At 40.4% G+C, this 19,107-nt stretch overlaps 2 protein-coding genes across 10 annotated transcripts in view; both read right to left on the bottom strand.

Annotated features, from left to right (window-relative positions):
* The window catches only part of MCM8 (minichromosome maintenance 8 homologous recombination repair factor), a 341,212-nt gene that overhangs the window by 40,144 nt on the left and 281,961 nt on the right, over nt 1–19,107 (bottom strand). The gene's annotated exons all lie outside the window — the stretch shown is intronic.
* The window catches only part of EHBP1 (EH domain binding protein 1), a 204,946-nt gene that overhangs the window by 103,374 nt on the left and 82,465 nt on the right, over nt 1–19,107 (bottom strand). For 8 of the 9 annotated variants that reach the window (XM_066316436.1, XM_066316438.1, XM_066316439.1 and 5 more), the window contains exons 8-10: nt 16,586–16,708; nt 8,466–8,718; nt 2,209–2,392 (exon numbers count right to left, since the gene is read on the bottom strand). In XM_066316436.1, the coding sequence (XP_066172533.1) occupies nt 2,209–2,392; nt 8,466–8,718; nt 16,586–16,708 (560 nt within the window). Of the gene's footprint in view, nt 1–2,208; nt 2,393–8,465; nt 8,719–16,585; nt 16,709–17,426; nt 17,532–19,107 lie in introns of all 9 variants that reach the window. The other variant, XM_066316442.1, reaches the window with a different exon arrangement.

Here is a 19,107-nt window from a genome sequence, read left to right as displayed (position 1 = left end):
CTCCCTTTACCTATGTTTACCTCTATAGGACTATTCCCCTCCATAAGGGCATGCACTAAGTTCATGTTTGTATAGTGCCTATACCTTTGGATGGAAGTTTTTCCAGAGTTGCTAAACATTGTCTCTATTATTGAGCAATAAACTAGGAATCTGTGCCAACACTCCGAGTCCCACCTGGGCACTATTTTGTACTCTTCTGTGAGAAAAGGGTTTCTTTTCTTTTAAAAGCCAGTACTTTTCCAAATTTCAAAAAAGCATTCCAAGTAAAGTGCTTTTGATCTGAGTGCAAAACAATTCAAGCACAGAAAAAAGACTATGCTTACAGAAAGCTTTCTGCATTGCAAGTGACCGTACAATATTTTAACACACCCACCCAGCAAAACTTTCCACTGTAATATAATGAACCAGGACATTGCATCTGCTTTGGAGCCTGCCCTAGTGTCTCCTATCCTCCAAAATCCTGTTAAAAAAATTAATTAAAGCTTTCCTATGAAAGAGCATGGGAGCACAGAGCTCCACCTTCCTTCCCAGCCCTAATGAAAATCAGGGTTTCAGTATGCAGCTCTCTGCTGATCCCAGCTGTGCCTCAGGGGCAGGGGCAGAAAGGTGGGCTGCAAACAGGCAGGCAGCAAAATATTCACCAGGTAACACCACACAGGAAAGCAGGAACTGCCTGACTGTCCATAACAGCACAGTCTTCTCAGCAAGTTCAATACTGAGTCTTTTCTTAATCAATCCCACCTTTTCAGACACTCTAAAGCTTCATCTAGGGCAGACAAAAACTACACCAACCAAACTCAGCAGTGACATGTTATTTCAGCACAGCAAAGACATGTACGAAGCACAGACACACATTTCCTTGGACACATATCTGTAAAAAAGCACTTCTCAAACAATGAGCAAGAGGCACACAATTTCCACCAAGCAATCAGATAAAATCTCCACAGAAGTCCCTTCACAGCCTTGGTAATACCACAAAGCTTTGCTTTGACCCAAGAGCCAGGCTCCACCAGAAATCAAATAATGTGTCACTTTTTATGCAAAAACTCACAGAGAAACTCCGGCTAACAGGACTGAATCCCATTTCAGAGCATCATAAAACTGCTGTGCTTTGATTTCACATATCCCTAGTTGTGGTTTTGCATGTGAGGAATAACTCCTGCAGTGTACTCGTGCTCTTACTCCACTGTTTTGTTTTGCAGTGAGCAGACAGAGATTAGGTTTCTAGTCTCATACTCTTTAGCCTGAGTGAGTGGCAAAATGACAAGCTCAGAGCCTGAGTGGACAAGGACATGTGAGCAATCTGGCTGAGTAATTACACCATGAAATGATAGGTATGACAAGTAGTTTCCCTCAATTCTCAAACTGAAGTACAGCAGCTGTGATCCAAGGCAAACCAGATGATAATGTGCATACATTGGGCAAGACACACTGGAAGGGAGGAATTCTGTCCTCATCTTCCCACCTTTAAAACAATGCATGACATTCATCTCTAAGAAAAGACCACTAACTTATACTATTAAATGCTTATTCTGTTTAAAGAAAAAGCACACGTGGGGCTAACTGCTGGAGCTGAAATCCACACTGACAGAAGTTGGCTGTTGTAGTAATGAAATACCCACACCTCACATTAGCTCTTCCACTGAAATTAACTCTGCTTTTCCTGTGAAAAACATAAATAGCTGTGCATATATAAGTATCCTTAGCCTGGACATTTCTAGTAAACAGTTAACCTGATTTAAAGTAGATGGTCTTTTTTTTTTTTTTTTCTTATTACTTCAACATAGCTTTGGAATTGGACATACATAAATCCCAATACAAATAAATAGTATCCAGTACTAAGCTTTTAAAACCCAGATTTATGACAGAAACGTGGAGACAGACTCTTCAACAGGGGTAAGGCTTAGGAGCATTAAAACAGATCAGGACAAAGCACTGTTCAACATGATTTTCTTCCTTCTCCATGGCACATCCAGCTGTCCTGTAACATTGGTCACTAGAAGACTTTTCTTTGAAACTGCAGTTGCTGTTTGCCTTTAAATCCTTATAGAAAAAATACAAGCTCCTACAGTTGCACCCTTTCCTATGAACCAAGACAAGTCAAGGGTACTGGCAAAGCTTTTAAGACACAGAAATAAACAGGACATTTACAACACACAGAAAGGTGCTGTTATGAGCACAAGACAAAATTTTGGTATGAAATCTTACCTTAGGAGAGGAGGAAAGGTCCCTCGACGCAGGAATCGCTGACATGTTCTCACCCGTGCCCATCTCTGTCTTTGGCAAGAGGTTTGGGGGTTCAGGAGCCTTTCTCTTCATCTTCTTTTCTGGTTCTTGCAGAGCAACTTTAATTAAAGCAGGGCTTGATTTTGGTTCATAAAATGGATTTGATCTAATTAAAAGAAGGGAAACACATTTCTTTGCTATCCTCCTTGGAAATAAAACCAAAAATAAGACCTGCTTAGGAAAGCCAACGACTAAAATGCTTTTATTATCCCACATAAGAACCTTTTACCTTTATAAACTTTTAAATACTACATTCTCATACAATTGGAAAGTGAGTTACAACAGCTAAAACTGCATTATTCAGTCACAATTGCTGTAGTTTTTAGAAAGTCCTGTAAATTGCAGCAGTCTTATCAACTGCAAAAAGCTAACTCTTCCAATATATTTCGCTATCTATCAAAGATTGATCTGATTTTATGACAAGATCAATACCAAAAAGTGTGAGTGAAGCTGCTGGGTGTGTAACACTCTAATGAACAGAAGAAAGACAGCTTGTTTAGAACAGTTAATATCTCTCTGCAGACACCAGCAGGCATCACCTGACAACTTTGAAAGTGCTTTTTATAACTAAACCTTATCTGAGAATATTACAGAGTAAACATCTTCCACAAAGTAGATGCAGTCCAAAGAATTATCCTTAACTCTGGTGTCCAGGTTCCAACTCTGCATTTATACCACCCTAAGTAAATACCTCCACAGCCAAATTTTGCCAAATTTTATGTTAGCTTGTCAATCAATCAATAATACACCAAATAATGACTTCTTCTACACACTTCTAGAGCCAGCAGCTTTGTATCCTGCTAAGGATACTTAAAGGAATCTTTTTTGCCTTGAATTATTTAGTTATTAATACTATTTGTTTTTTGTATTTTGCAATCAAAAACTGGACAGTTAACTATGAAATGGATACATTAATTTATTCTTTTCCAGTCCCTCTTTCCCCTGCAAGATATTATCTTTTAATTTATCACAGATCTCAAACTGCAATTCCCAACATTCTGTCTGCACACAGTGTAACCAACCACAATAAATAACCTAACTCCCCTGAAGTCCCTCAGAACTCAGCTCTGGATGGAAACACTAATGCACTAGGTAAGAGTCTACCCACCTAGATCCATTCATAAATTCTCTCTCAGGGTAAGACTCAGGAGCTAGCCCACACTATTTTTAAGAACCACAACACCAGTAAAAACCAACTATTCATCCAGTTGCCTTCTACACAACATCAAATTTCTCTCCTTCATTTGTACTTGAGGTATGAAAATGTCTTTCAGTTTCACAGACAAACTTTAAAGTTTATTTCAATGCAATTTACAGTCATCCTGTTTTCACAGAGAAAAAGGAAACAATCAATAACCCACACCACAGAAATCTGCCTTTGAAAGGCAACTTAAATGAAAATCAGGCAAAAAATCTCCAGACCTCTCTAAGAATCTGCTGCTTCTGCTCCTTACAGAAAAAAGATACCCAACCCCTGAAGCCAAAGGAAAGACTAACACTAAAATAACTCATTTGTTGACTGCAGGCAACTTTGAGGTGCTCCCTCACTTTGCTGCCTATCAAGTGCAAAGCCACCAGAAACTAAAGGCAACCAAAATAAGAAGTGAAATGGGAACAGAAGGGTGTTTTCCATGGGAGGCAGTAGGAAAAGGAGGCATTCAGGCTGGAGTGGAGAATGCATCCAGCTGTCTAATTTCGCTCTAATTTAGCTGACAGCCCAGCTCAGCTGCCTTCAGACAGCAGAGAGTTCAAAGGGAGGTGAAAATGAAGATAAAAGAGATAAAGGCTGAAGAACAATGCGTTCCATGGGACAGCACAAGGTTTTGTTTAGTTCAACAAGTCAGCCCTCAGAACAGCCAACAGGCACAGCATGTTTGGCAGGAATTTACCTCTGAATTAGACAGGTGAATATTTGGAAGGTGTTAAAATTATTTTGGTGTGAGGAAAAAAAAAAAAAACAAAAAACAAAAAACATCTTATCAATGAGAGTAAACAGGTTTAGAAAAACTATCTTTTGAACTTTTAAGCTCCAGAACTGCTTGCACTGCAGGTGTCAAACTGAAGAATTGCACCCTCTGTACCCACCAGAAGGAAGTACTAAAAGGAGAGAAGCCTTTTTCTCTAGAGAGAAGTAAGAACTTGCTTGAAAGCCAGACTAAATCCTCACAGAATCTTGGCCAGGGAAACAGACACAGGTACATGCACAGAACAGAGATGCACATATGCTACCTTCTACCTTCCTCTCTTCACTACCCTTAATTGCTCTTACGAATATTGAGCAAGATTTTTGAAAAATTTTTGAAAAATAATGTTAATACAGAAAAAAAACCCAACCAAAATGGTTCTTTCCTGAAAAAACTATAAAGTTTGAAGCCATGAGGATCTGATATACACAGCAGTGTTTGGTCAAACAGTTTCTACAGGGCTCTACAAGAAATTGAAGAGTCTGCTTGAAAAGAACCTTAGCTGGAAAATATGAAAGCACTTTTCTCTGAGGTCAGCCCCATATTTACTAGTTCTGTGAAGTCATTTAATAGATTCACATAAAATGCTTTGTTTAAAGATACACACTAGACTGTCCTCCACAACATAAAAACATTCCAGACCTGACAAGATACCTGGCATTAAAGTGCCACTGACAATGTGGTGGCTTGTGGCTTCTTGTGCAACAGGCAACTTCAGCAGATGGCAACTCCACAGCCCAGCCAATTACACAGCAGAATTCTAAGCCATACAATGATTAACGAGATAAGGAGCCACAGAGCCAAATGATATTGGAAAGCAAGTTTTATTCTGACCAATTTAAAAATTATTTTTATCAGCCTTACCAGTTAGCTGAAAAAAATAGTAGAAAATAAACATTTTACCGAGGAGGAAACTCAAAGCTGTGGCAGGGCTAAAAGGTCAGGCAATACTGCCAATCAGAAGTACTAAAGTTGAAAGCATTATACTTTAAGCAGTTGTGAGCTGTGCTATTTTCAAATAATTAACTTCACAAGGTGTTGCCACCCTTAAATAACAGGTGGATTTTAATGTACAAAATTCAAAAAGGCAAAAGCAGAATTTTCCACTAACAGTTAAACATCCAAACTAACAAAGGAAAATCCTTATCTTTGGCTAGATATGAGAATTTAGGCAGAGAAGTGTGTCTGAGACCACAGTTTTGCAGCAGAGTAAATGTTCTGTGCCATGCAATGCCTCATGATGCTTATTCTTGTGACTGTGCTTTGTGTGTGTTATGAACTATTAATTCTCTTCACAAACATTAGTCAAATACATATCAATGAAGCAAATTACCCAAGGTAAATCCTTCCCAGAGGTGCACTGAGTCCAAGGACCTTTTACAGGATTACAGGGAGAGTCTGTGACAAAACTGGAGTCAGAGTTCAGCTCTTGGGGCACTTGGTGTAAGCTCTGAGTCCAGAATCAGGGATCTGCCAGAGCAGAGTGGGACAAAGGTCCTGATGCTAACTGGTGTGTCCATGTCCTCAGGACACGCCACTGCATTTCACACAAAATATTAGAGGAAAAATGCCAAGCAGTACATTAAGTGAACCCCAATTAAAAGTTTAAGACATAGGGGTAAAAATACATTGTATTTCCTGATAATCAATAAATCAGGAGCCTTCCATTTCACGCCTTCCACCTATAGGTTCAAAAGGACACCTGGAGACAAAGGTAGTAAAAAAAATGAACCAGAATTTTTAAAATATCAAAAGACAAGATGTCATGAGAGAGGTTGAAAATAACATGCACAGTTTTCTATTCTTATGCTATGACTCAGGTGTTCAGCTTTGTCTTGAATACACAGCTCAGGCCAAGTCAACACATCTTAAAATAGACACAAAGCAGAAGAAATAACAGGGTCCAGAGACGGGCGGTGGAAATGATTAGAGAGGTGAAGAGACTTCTGTATGAAGAGAGATGGAAAATGTTAGCACTCAGACAAGTGACAAAGGAAAGGTGAACATGCTAGAGACAGACAAGACAACAAATGTTTGTGGCAGGCAAATCCAACACCACTAATGTTGTTTTGATAAGCCAGCAGAAGAGACAGGATGGGATTGCCGAGGGAATTTATTTACAGTCAACAAAAGAAAATGCGTTTCATTAGAGATCTTGTTTTCTTGTGGAACTCTCTGCCACAAATCTAGACTTCAATAGGCTTGGAAGAAGATTACCCACTTATGTAGGTAATAAAAGCATCAATATTCACAGTAGGTAAAAACAATACACATCTGGACATAAACCCTCATGACTCGGGGCACTCAGAAACCACCAACTGGCACTGCCTGTGGAAATTCTGCCTTGGGTGCTCACCAGACCATGCCTCAGCAGAAGATTTCTACTTAAAAATCTGAAAATTCAGGACATGAGGCAAAATAATGTTTGTAGATGTGATCTAATATGACATGTCCTGTGTTTCTAGACTGGACTATCACCATTACACTCATTCCTCCAGAGTGTTTTAATATCAAGGTTTAAGGGTTCTCCTTGCCGAACATATACCCAATGCACTCAACAAATGATCTCCGGGTCTTTTTGGATATGATGTACTGCTCCTGTAACTTCAGAGGAAAATGTGGAGAGGAAGGTAACTTTAGGGGTCAGGACATAAAAACTTACATAAAAGATGTAAAAATACTGATTTTACAGTGTTTACTGACTCTTTATCCTTCCATCATCCCATGGGACACTGCTTTGTCATGAAAATACAGACCAGCTTTATGTTCAAGTAGAATCCACCTATGGGGAATTTAATTTTATCTTTGAGGGAAAAAAAAACCCAAAAAACAATGAAGCAAATGGAGTCATTAAAACAAGAAGGAGGCTGTTGTTAACCAAGGGCTAAAGTCCAATAGACAGCAAAAGGAAGGGTTACAACCCTGCCACAAGCCCCTTTGGCATAGATGTGCTTAGGCTGGAAATGGAAGTATAAATAGAAAATTCTCCACTTGCTCATCCATGTGGCTTTTTCTCTTTCTGTTCTTCTCAATCTCTGCTGTCCTCTATACCTGTACCTTGGTGGGTGTAAAATACACACATTCTTATTCCCTCCAGGTTCTGGTGCCCAGGGAATGACCAGGAATGCCTGGTGTGGCTGCCAGTGTGATCCCACTGTGCCCTGAAGACACAGCAGCCAGTGCAGTTTGTTCAGGCACTGTCCTGACAAACGGAGCTGGCAGAGGCATCGTTCCCAATGCCCTTTGTTTAGTTTTTTCTTTTATTTTTTCACAGACTGAACATCAACATTAAATCCATGGCTACAGAGCTTTAAAAGGAAAAAAATAAAAAACTCTGCAGAGCCCTTCATATGTTTTTATTAGAGTGCCTGGGAATCCTTCCATTTCCTAGACCACAGCTATGGACAGAGAAACAGAAAGATGATGATACCTCTGTTAATACTGAAGCAATGCAAATGTCACGCTGTGATAAATCTCATTAAATAATGTAAAATTAAATGTTAATTAGAATAGTTGTCTGTAGAATTGCTCAGATGTAATCACCATAAATTGTCTCATGAGTGGTGTGGTTGGTGACTAATGACCACAAACCAGGATTAAGGTTTGTGCTTAACCTTCCAACCTCCCAAGCTGGGCAGGAATTGCAAAAAGCTCTTCCTTCCTGATCATTTCTATACTATAATACAAGGCAGTGTGAGTTTATAAAAGTTTTATGTGTGGTCATGCTGAAAGAAACAACCTAAGGAAGCACATATATGGTGTTATCTTTCCCATATATATTCAGTTGATGAGATTCTCAAAAATGTGCTATGCAGATTGCAAAATGCTCTTCCTTTTTACATACTGCATCAAGATAAAACATTATCATTAGCAAAAGTTACTATTTCATGTAGTAAAAATAATGGCAAAAAGGAGAGGAAGGCCCAAGCTCTGCTGCTCATTTGCAATTGCCAGGGCAGGAAGTGTCAGAAAGCTCCACAGACTTGTTCCCTATCAAGTCCCTTGCTATCAATAAGGCAAAGGAAAGTTTCCTCACTGATCATGTTCAGCTGAACAGCATGGCCTGAGGGTATGGGATTTCCTGCCCAGGGATGAGTCTGTCCTAAGGAGGTGATTAAGGATCACCATGGTTCAGCCCAATGCACCTCAAGACTACGCCAGGGATCCCACTACTAACGCCTGCAAAGCTGCTGAAAGCTGCAGAATCGTACTCACTCATCCAGCTCTTCCTCCTCAGCTTTAGAGGTATCTGCATAGAGGTATTTGCTCATATCCACTGGCCTGAGGTTTTTCCTTTTTGCAGGTTGTGGAGGAGAATCTCTCACACCTCCAGGTGCTTCAGGCGGGTGATCGGGCTCATCGAATGGGTTTAAGTACTCTGGGGCATCTTCATCCTTGAAGGGATTGTAGCTGTCAACATAGAAACTTTCATCTGGCTTTGAAGATGAAGCTCTTTCAGGGTGAAGTTCTACCAAATAAGGAAAAAAAAATTAAACAGATTTAAAAATTTAAAAATTGAAGCCATTTTATCAGATCTTTGTATTTTAAAGGCATATGAACAGGTCTACCTCAACTCTCAGTACATAGAGTTATAGCCTTAGGTGAATTTTCATGCTTGTTTGTTCAAAAATAGGTACTTCAAAAGGTCTTTTAATTGAGACCATACTGAATAGGCTTCATTTTCTCACTTACTACAGCTCTTTCAACATTAGTGATTAGTTTTCTTGTCATGTAGATGGCATCACAACAGATATTAAAACATTTTCACAAACTATTAGCCAATGTGTGTCCTAACAAAATGTTATTAATTATTTATTCGAGCTTTTAATACAGAAAATAGGATTTTATAATATTACTGGATTTAAAAATGGTGATAGTAAGTAGATGACTTTTTAATTTCTTAAAATTACTGAACTAAAAATCAGCTATTAAGTATGACCAGTAATTAAATTTCAAAACATGTGTGTGCCCCTGGTAACAATACATAATCTCACTGTAAAAAATAATTTAAATTAACCCTAAAGAGACAGATAATCAAATCACTCATCTTTTATTTGGGCTGTACAACAAAAAAATATTGGCAAGCTGGAGCTGCTTGCTGTTCTCTGTGCTTTCTGCAGTTCTACAGTGAATGGCTTCTGGATACTGAATGATGCAAATCCCCACACAGCAATACAACATTTGTTACAAAGACGCTTAGTAAAGGTAATTTTACTCTTCTTGCAGCATCAAATAACCAGCAGCTCCGTTCAGTATTGGATGTGATGTACTTTCAAAATCTACACAAACATGAACTTCAATGCGGCATCATTCAAACCTAACTTTCAGTAACCATATCCACATTATCCTTAATGAAAAGCGTGTGTTTTTCAGAGGTATGGTTACTAAACTGGACTAAACATACTTTTGAGGTTTAACAGAGCAACCTTAAAAGTTATTTGCAACAAGAGTCTAAAAAATGAAAAGATAGACTGAAGAAATATTCAGGAGGTGAAAATCTCGAGTCATGCACTGAACAAAGGGAAGCACCGTGCTCATGTGAGTTTGGATGGATGATGTACCAAAGCTGCTAACCCTGGTGAATTGCTGGAAAATGTGAGTGTTCTGTACCCTGACAGCAAACATCCAGCTCACCCTGAGCCCAGCCATTAGCACAGCCCAAGGTGATGGAAAGCCCTAGCCCATGCAGTGTGACCGGCTCTAACTCAGAGTGGGAACAACAGCCATTCCAAGTTGGATAAGAATATGAACTAGTCACTAGATCAGGGCAAAGGCTCAGAGCAGGAAAGGCTTTAGCTCTTCTCAGGACTACAGAAAGCCTGCAGCCTGTGGAGGAGACCCATGCTGGAGCATGAACAGACAAACAAGTGCAGGAAAAAGTCAGGGTGTGTTTGCAGTATGTCAGACATAGTGCATGTGCTCACTCCGACCCCAGAGCAAATGCTTATCCCTTAAGAGAAGGGAATAAACCACTGGGAACTTATCCTGGGAGAGAGAGTAATTACTGCACAGCAGGTGATGTGTATTAACCCTAGCTGATGTGGTGATGTGATCATAAGCCCACATCCTCTCAAGAAAGCTGTTTCAGAGAAAGCCACAGCGAAATAATATTGAAGGTCTGACAGGGGACAAGAAAGCATTTAAGGCAGAAATTCTTAAAAACATATGATCATATATGATCAAATCAAGCCAGAGTCCTTCAGAGTACTATAGATTAAATATATAATTTTATATCTAAAATGTATTTGTTCATTTATTCTAAGCTGAACTGGCAATGTGGTTCTAGATGGACTTAGGTTATTCCAGTGTCCAGTGCAGGTGGTAAAGGCAAGCAAAACCTTCACTCTGCCTGCTATGAGATCTCCTTAGTGTGGGTATTTGCAGCTGAGCTGACTCCTTGACACTCCAAGCTTACAGGCATATGTCCAAACTGTTTTTAAAGTCAGGGGAGTCAAATCCCACCCTTACTGTATATAATATATACATACCATGCCTTGAAGCTCATGGTATTTAGAATACTACTCAAATATTCCCCACACATTTAGTGATTTGATGAACCAGAGAGAGCAGAAGTGCTCTGGAGATGTGTCCTCAGAAGACAGTTCCATACAAAAAGCAAAAATAACTAATGAAATGCAGAAAAAGAGGACTGATACCTTGTTCAAATAGTGTAGCTTATTGACAAAGCTTTAACCAAACTTTTTGCTACTTAAAAATTTGCTCAGATATTAGAATATTTTATCAAGAGAGTGGGCAAGTACAAATAGCTGCTTCTGCACCTCCGTATGATGGATCACTGCACCTGCACATGAATCTGTTGATAAATACACATTATCATATCTGAGGGAAACCTTCTGATAACACACAAGAAGGAAAGTCAGTAATATATCCTGAAGTTAAAAACATTCAGAGGAACAACCTCTGAAAACTGTGGTGTAAGATTTTATTTTTAATTTGCTTTTAAGTGTCTCCTGGAAACAATGAGTTAAATGCTTGTTTAAATCTGATACATTTTAAGGGGCAATGCAAATGGTTTTTGCAATTCTTTCTATTTCAACACTGGATCAAATGCTGTAACCCTAACTATGACAAAATTATTTTTCTTTTCCATTGGCTCAACAGGAACGACATGTTTGGCCTTACACACACAGTGTTACGTGCAAGTGCTCAGACACCTCTGGCTCGTTATTAACTAAAATATTTCACAAAATCCTACACGTGGGCTGAAATTAAAAAACCTTCTAAAACTATAATTGTCAAGACACTTTTATAGGCAGGATTTGTAGAGGGTCAGCTAGAACCCACTTAACTTGGATGCTCATTCTCTCTCCTCTTGCCATCCAGGATAGGATTTTCCTCCCCTTTCTGCTTCCCTCAATGTCCCTGCAGGGATGGAGGGTTCCCACAAGGGTCCCCACCTGAACCCAAACAGGTTCTCCCCCATGGCTCTCTGAAACCCCTCAGAAATAGCTTTGTGTCAAATGTTGCTCAGCACAAGCCTTGCTGTATCAAATTAAGTTGTTATGATGACGATTCAACTGCTCTTAAAGCCACACCCACTGTCACCTGTCAGTTTTCTGTAACAGACTCATTTTCTCAAAGACCTAATGATGCTGAGAAGTGCAGTTTGGCAGGCTAAACATACAACAGCTTAGAAGGGGTCTATTTCCCTCTTGAAACATTCAGAAGGCAGCACAGATTCCCCTGCTTTCCCCACATCATTCATCACAGCTCCACTCAGGACTCCAGTCTCTACACTAATAAAAATTTCAAAGAAATGAAAAGGAAAAGATGCTTGCAGTTTGGTACATCAAGGGTCAAACACAAAATAATTTTGCATGATTAAGTAATAAAGCCACAGGGGTAGGAGTGACAAGAGAGGCAGAAGTATTACTACAGCAGAAACATCAGCTGCTCTTGGTGCCAGATTCTGGAAACATTACCTGCCCTAACTCCACTGAGAAAGACTGTGATAATAATCATTCTGGCACTACCTATCTGCACAATCAGCCAGAGCATCTCCAGAAATCACCCTGCCCTTCAACCCACTTGCCTTTTGTAACACAAACATATTGAGACACATCCCTTAAAACCAAACAAAACCTCCACCAAAACATGGCACACACCACTTTCCCCTTGGCACAGGATGAAAGCAGCAGCCACATGTGAAAGGCGCTGGGTTACGCCACTGGCTGCCTGACTGGCACCAAGGCATGTGAGCACCCAACAAACAGCACAAAGCAGAGATGGGACTGCCCAGTGCTTCTAGAAAGAGTAAGGACTGACATCCCCACGCACCACTGGTGATTCTCTGAGCCTTTTGTTCATACACTGCTTTTCATGAAGAAATAGAACGGAGGGAGTCACTGTTTTCCTCTCAATTGGTTCCTGTGCTGCTCTGTGTGTAGGAATCATTTGGGGTTTGCTGCTGCATTGTAACACTGTTCTCATTTTCAGTGTAAAACATGCTGCAGGGGGCTCAGAAGTCCACACACAAGGTGATGTAATACACTGCTCATGTAAATAGTGGTCTAAATGACAGGGGGTGCCAGCAAAGACTTACCCTCTCATGTCTCGTGTGTGTTGTATACAGCTTCAAAATTTGCATTCCCCAGCAAATTAAAAAAAAATATCTGGAGTGATGAAAGTGTGTTGTGATTTTCTACTTTCATTTGTTGTACATGTTGGCTTGCCCAGGTAAATGTTTTGCACAGAAATTAACCGATTTTATAATTCTGTTGCACCATGATTGAAAATCCAAAAGGCAGTCCTCATATGATAATGTAAAGGCAGTCTTGTATGAAGCTGTAGAGATATACAGTTCAAAGAGATTATTTTTGATTTTCCCAGATTACTAATGTCTAACTGACTTAGTAGATTCAGGGGCAACAAGCCTCAAATCAACGTGTCAACCAAGAAACACATCTGAAGGTTTTTTCAAGGTGAGTTGTTCATATGCACATTCACTCAGCTGTGTGTGTAAAACCATTGACACTGACATTTTTAAATCCCAGCAGCATCCAGAGCCACTTTGCTGATGACCCTCTGCCATGCACCACACCTACAGCGTGCACACAGTGCTGGAAGCACTCATGCCTTTAGTTTCTCTCCACCCCACATTCCCAGGGTTAAGTGATTATGGGATTAGGAAGATAGAGGGAAAGTAGCTGGTTTGTGAACAGGCACGAGAAATATCTGTCTAGGAAACAAGTATCTACTGGCAAGTAATCCTCCTTTGTCTTTGAGTGACTGTCAATACATACATATTCATACTCTGGGTGACTCTGAGCACACACGTTACAGGCTTGATAGGAATATCCTCGGAATATCTCTGCCAAATAGCACATCGTGCCTCCTCACATCTGATGGCAAAGCGCTCAGGAAAGGAGGCTCCAGCTGGCTCCTCTGCATGTCTTGGGGAAATTAAGTAACAAATTCTACAGAAGACTCTGAACTTCCGCAAAGTCTGAGTTCCAGATTATGCCTTGTCCAGATAAAAAGATAAAGAGACTAACATGTAAGTGAACAGAAAAATACTTCATCCCTGCACCCATAAAAAGTTAATCTCTTGATTTAAGAAGATCACAAGACAAGTGAAACAGGTAATGTGACTCTTTAAGCCTGTAAGAGAAAGCCTGCCTTAAACTCCTGAACCTCTGTCAATGCTCTGGAGCTTCTGGGGTGGCCACCAAAAAGGTTACATTGGCTTCAGGATGCAAAAGCAAACAAGCAGGCACAGCCTCAAAGAGCTTCCTAGAAAGAGATGGCAGTAAAAAAGCTCCACTGAGGTCCCAGAAAAAAAGAATCATGAGTGAATAATGGGACACAAACAGGGCAGCCTTCAGCAGCTGGGCACCAGGACGAGAACAGCTATGATACTGCGTAGCCTCAAAATGCATTTCAAAACAAAGGGAAATCTCCCCCAAAATGGTCACGTCTGGGTGCTCCCCATGTAGAGACACTGATCCAATTAGACACAGAAATACCCAGCAGATTCCTGCTGGTGCTGAAGAACAAAACCATCTTCTTCAATTTGTTTCAGCACTGTTTTTTCTCCCCCTCAACTGTCTGTGGAGGAAAGGCACATGTCGAGAAGGTCAAGCAAGGTAATGGGAACACAACCAGTTCCCATTATAGGGACAAGACAGGTCTGGAGTGGAAGAACCAGTGATTCTCAGAGGTGTCTGAGGCAAAAAGAAGAATCCCTCAGGAGCCACTCATCATAACATAAAAGCTTCAAAAATGCCACACCAGATGTCCAACTCTTTGATAGCCTGGAATCCCTCTTCCAGCTGATCTTTTAGATCTTTCAGCCTGGTTTAGTGCTCCAGGAAGACACTGTCACATGAACCTTACAGAAGGTCCACTCCTCCCAAATAAAAACCACTTTATGACACAGTAGGAAGAATCCAGTGACACCCTGTTTATCCCAGTTGCTGTCCTGTTATGGTATGTTGACTGCTGTGTGGGAGTAATACTTGGTATTCACACACCCAACAACTCAGCATTGCTGCCCACAGCTGCAGATGGGACCCAAGAGTCTGATCACAGAGACTGGCCCAAGCACACAGAACAGGCCCAGAGAAATGGAGAAGTGTCCACACTTCTGACCGAAAAGCAGATGTCATCAAAAGAACCACAATCAACAAAAAAACACATGCCCCTGATATGCTGAGAGTGTCTTAGGAACATAAGCAGGCTGATGTCCTGGATTCAGGCTGCTCACAGTGAGCTTGCCATGAGTTATCAAGCTACTCCAGTGCTAAGAAACAACACCAGCTGTTTCTCCCTGTCCCCAGGATGGATTCTGTGACCAGAACACCCACTGCTTTCTTCCAGAATGGGCTCTCTGGAAAGGAAAGAAAAGCTGAGTTTGGGAAAAGCAGTTTAGGTACGATGGGACTTGTACAGCTTTTCCATGGAGAAGGGAGCTCTTCTTTCTAAGGCAGAGGAGGAGGAAAGGAATATAGGCTGAGTCTCTTAGAGCAAGTTATTTATGGACTACCAGAAGGATTTACATTCCCACTTACTCTTCTTCCTTCCATGATCCTAAGAGAGTTCACTGTTGAGGAACAGACAAGAAACAAAGCCAAAGATTAGGACACCAACACCTAATCCATATATATTGGTATCTACAAAGCTGAAATAACTCACTTCTGCAGCCGTAGAAAAACCTGACAACTTTATAGGAGAGAGAAGGTGCCCAGGATAAGTGGCTTTATGGCTTCAGTTGCCAAATACAGAAGATAATGCAATGTCCCTGTTTCAGAAATACAAGCTGTGAGTCACACCACAGCCAAAGTATGACAGGACTTGATCCCCACCCACATCATTCTCCGTGGACTCTGAAGGCAGAAAAACTGTGTTGTAAGTAAACATTCAGCTCATCCAAAGAAAGTGAGTGACCACAGGTGGAAACTGCAGCCTGGAAATCCATTCTCTTTGACTTGACCTCAGAAATCCCCTGGCTGCACCCTGGGCTGCTCCTGCTCACTGTGGTTCTTCTCCATTGCCACTAGAGAGTGACTTGGTATTTTCTGTAGGAAGGAAAGTCTTGGAGCTTTGAACAGGAAAGGCTGAGTACAGCTCCAAACTTGGGAATTAACTACGAATTGGCAATTTGAGCAGGTGCAAGCTCAAAGTGAGACAATCCAGCAGATCCATGCATATCTGGGCATGGGGGTTGAGGACAGCAGAGATGTTTGCTGTCCTGGTGCTCCCTCCTGGCCTTACGGCCGAAATCTTATCAGATTAAAACTTTACAGGGGTTGTACATCTCACCCAAATGGAACAAGAATGGGCACGTCAGTCTGGAAAGTGGATTAACACCTAGCATGTGGTGCAAGGCACAGTGCCAGAAGGCTTAACTGAGGAAGCTATAAAAGCAAAAAAGAAGGAAGAATAAAAGAGAGAAAATTAAATTGTAATAATGAAGATTAGTGCTAACCAAGAATAGCAGTGATGCAGTGAAGATTGCAGTGAAGGAAATTATGATATAAACCATCACCCACGTGGAGCAGGGTTGTCTGACAGAATGTGTTGCTCATTCATACCACATAAGGTGAGTTCTAGTAACACAGCTGATAGGTTTAAAAGTCTCTGCTTCAACTAGTAGCCCCCAGTGGCAAATACACAGAATGTACCTCAATATAAAGGACGTGACTCAAAGGATAAACCAGTTTTCTAGTGGCAACTGGATCATTGCTACTGCTACCTCAGTGCTATATGAAATAATTGTATTTAATCAATTAAAACATTTCATTTGTAGCCCTACAGAAATTTGTTTCACAAAGCATTTGCAAGCAGCAATGACTTATGTAAAATAAATTCATTACCTTCTACGTCAGGGTCTCCAAATGGGTTTAGTTCTGCTGTGTCAGGATCACCAAAAGGGTTCGTGCTGGAGTTGGCCAGGTCTTGCTCCCCTTCCTCCAGAAAATTAAGCTTATTGATAAGCTCTACAAACAAATTGGAATATTGTTTTAAAATAGATCCAGGCTGTTCATCCAACACATCTGGAGCTCAAAAAGCCCCGTGTCAACAGTCCCTCGAAACACTGCACCAGGGTATGGCACGAACTGCACGACTAAGTTAACACAGTCCAGTAAGTACATCAACAAAAGGAAAAAAAAAAAAGTGAAATGAATGAAACTTCTAGTTGCTGATCAGAACATTATGTAACAGAAACGACTTCTAAGAAGGCCCTCTCTTTTCTTCATTAAATAAATGCTGAGGAACATCTAACAAGCTAAATACAGTGATTTTGATCACTTACACACATGCTAACTATCGGCAGGAAATTTTAATTTTTGGATGTAACGTGCACATAAAAGCAGAGAGAGGACATTTTGTCACTTTAGAAAGGTCAAGTATTACTGACTACACAACTAATGTTTTAAGCTTAGGGTCTGGTGGTTTCTCTTTCTTTTTTTTCTTTTTTTTTCCCTAATTTTTTTTTTCTTTCTTGTTCATTATCAGATGACAACGGAGCTGTAGCAGAGACAGGCTCTTTCTCTATCATGTTGTTACCTGTTGGATGCACTACAAATTACTGAGAGTCATGCTGGGTGGAAGCACAGAGATAAAACTGACAGCTGAATACAGGCAGGAGTCAAAAGGTAATGGGTCACAGTAAATACAATCAGAAACAGAAAGAAAGGATGAAAGCTCATAGACCTTCAGAGGAACTGGCTGATTTAGCTGAAGGCATATTTGCTCGCTTTATGCAGTCATCTTGATCTTCATCTAAGCTGCTCAGAGCATTCAACTGGTTTACAATTTCTGTAAATAGAAGCCAGTCAAGACAAACGTAAGGCAAGGGCATTTAATGAAACAGAAGTGGAACGAACACTATTACCAGAAAGAGAGAGAAAGTGAGGGAGAGAGGGTAAAAGAATAGATTTAGAACCAGTCCTTACAATTATATAACTACAGCAAAGCACCTGTGTAGGTGCTTCAGGGTTAATTAAACATGAAACCCAGTTAGCAAGACATAAACAAAACCTAGCCAGGTTATGGTGTCAGCAACAGTAGTTAGTTTTTTTGAGGATGAGCATTATGCACATCAGTTGAAAATGCAGGTAGATGTATTAGGTTATAATTTACAGATTTTTCCTGCTCATGAAGATTACCTGAATATGTAAACATTGTCAATCAACACAGATCAGCCCCAGAACAATTCATCTGCCTCTCAAACCCTAAAGGTTACAGAAAACTAACCTATACAACACACATTTTTATGTGTTTTTTATTTACATACACACTCTGATTATTTAACATTTACAATTAGTCACCATTACCTTCTGATAATGACAAGCTGAATTCACCTAAATAGTTCCAAAATACATGATCGATACCGTGCCAGGAAAATACAAACTGAAGGTACATATGGTTGAATTTTCATTATCATACTAGATAAGTAGCACCTTGCTGTTTGTTAAAATCCTATTTCACCTTCTGTCCACAATGGAGAGCTCTGAATTGCCACAAACCAGTAATTTTTAAAAGGTGTTAATGTTTAATTCTAGTCAACTGGGGATGACTCCATTATTCTGGAAGGAAAGAAACAAAAAACAACTAGGTCTGAGTGGCTTGTGGCCCAAGGGGAAAAATTCCTCTCTGCTCCCCCCTAACGCAGTGCCATCCACAGCATCTGACAAATGGAGCTTGTGCAGTAATGGGGATTGAGCCTGGGGCATCTCTGAGAGACCTGAGCACTTCTGTGGAGAGGGGACAGCCTTCCTCATCCTTCCAGATGACAAACAGGCAAGAGAAACCTGTGCAGGAGAGATGACTCTGCTTGTTGAATATCACTGCCCCACCAACAGTCTTTTTCATCTGCTTTTCATTTTCTTTCCCCAATGAAATAAATGAAATGAAATAAATATGGATGATGCCTTCTGGTGTCACCAGCCAAGTTAAAGCTTCGTGCCAGTCATTGTTGCATTTCCTTTAAAGTTTAATTTCTTGTGTACACAAGAAGTTATTTCTCAGTAACACTTTTAGCTTACCGCTGTTTTGAACTTGACTTTTTTTTCTCATCTGGCTTTTTGTTTGGGAAAGCAAAATTTGTCTTTATTCAATGAACTAGTTTTAGGGAGCAAGATATCAAACTGAGGTAATAATTGAGCAGTATCCTGACTGTCCCAGCTCATGCTGGCGCTCAGGGCCACCCAGAACTTCCTAGTCAGGGTTGGTTTTTTTCATGGTTTTTCACAGCTGACCCACTGACATCCCTCCTAGTTTCATGCCTTCACAGACAGCACAAAGAACCCAAAGCCCAAAGCAGACCAGAACCTGATAATATTTGTGTCAGACAGATAAAAAAATTCTTTGGCAAATTTAAACTGCCTTGCAA

This window comes from Sylvia atricapilla, chromosome 3 (genome assembly GCF_009819655.1).
Source record: "Sylvia atricapilla isolate bSylAtr1 chromosome 3, bSylAtr1.pri, whole genome shotgun sequence".
Lineage (NCBI taxonomy): Eukaryota > Metazoa > Chordata > Aves > Passeriformes > Sylviidae > Sylvia > Sylvia atricapilla.
Note: the sequence above shows the minus strand (reverse complement) of the source record. Positions and strands in the feature narration are given on the sequence as shown.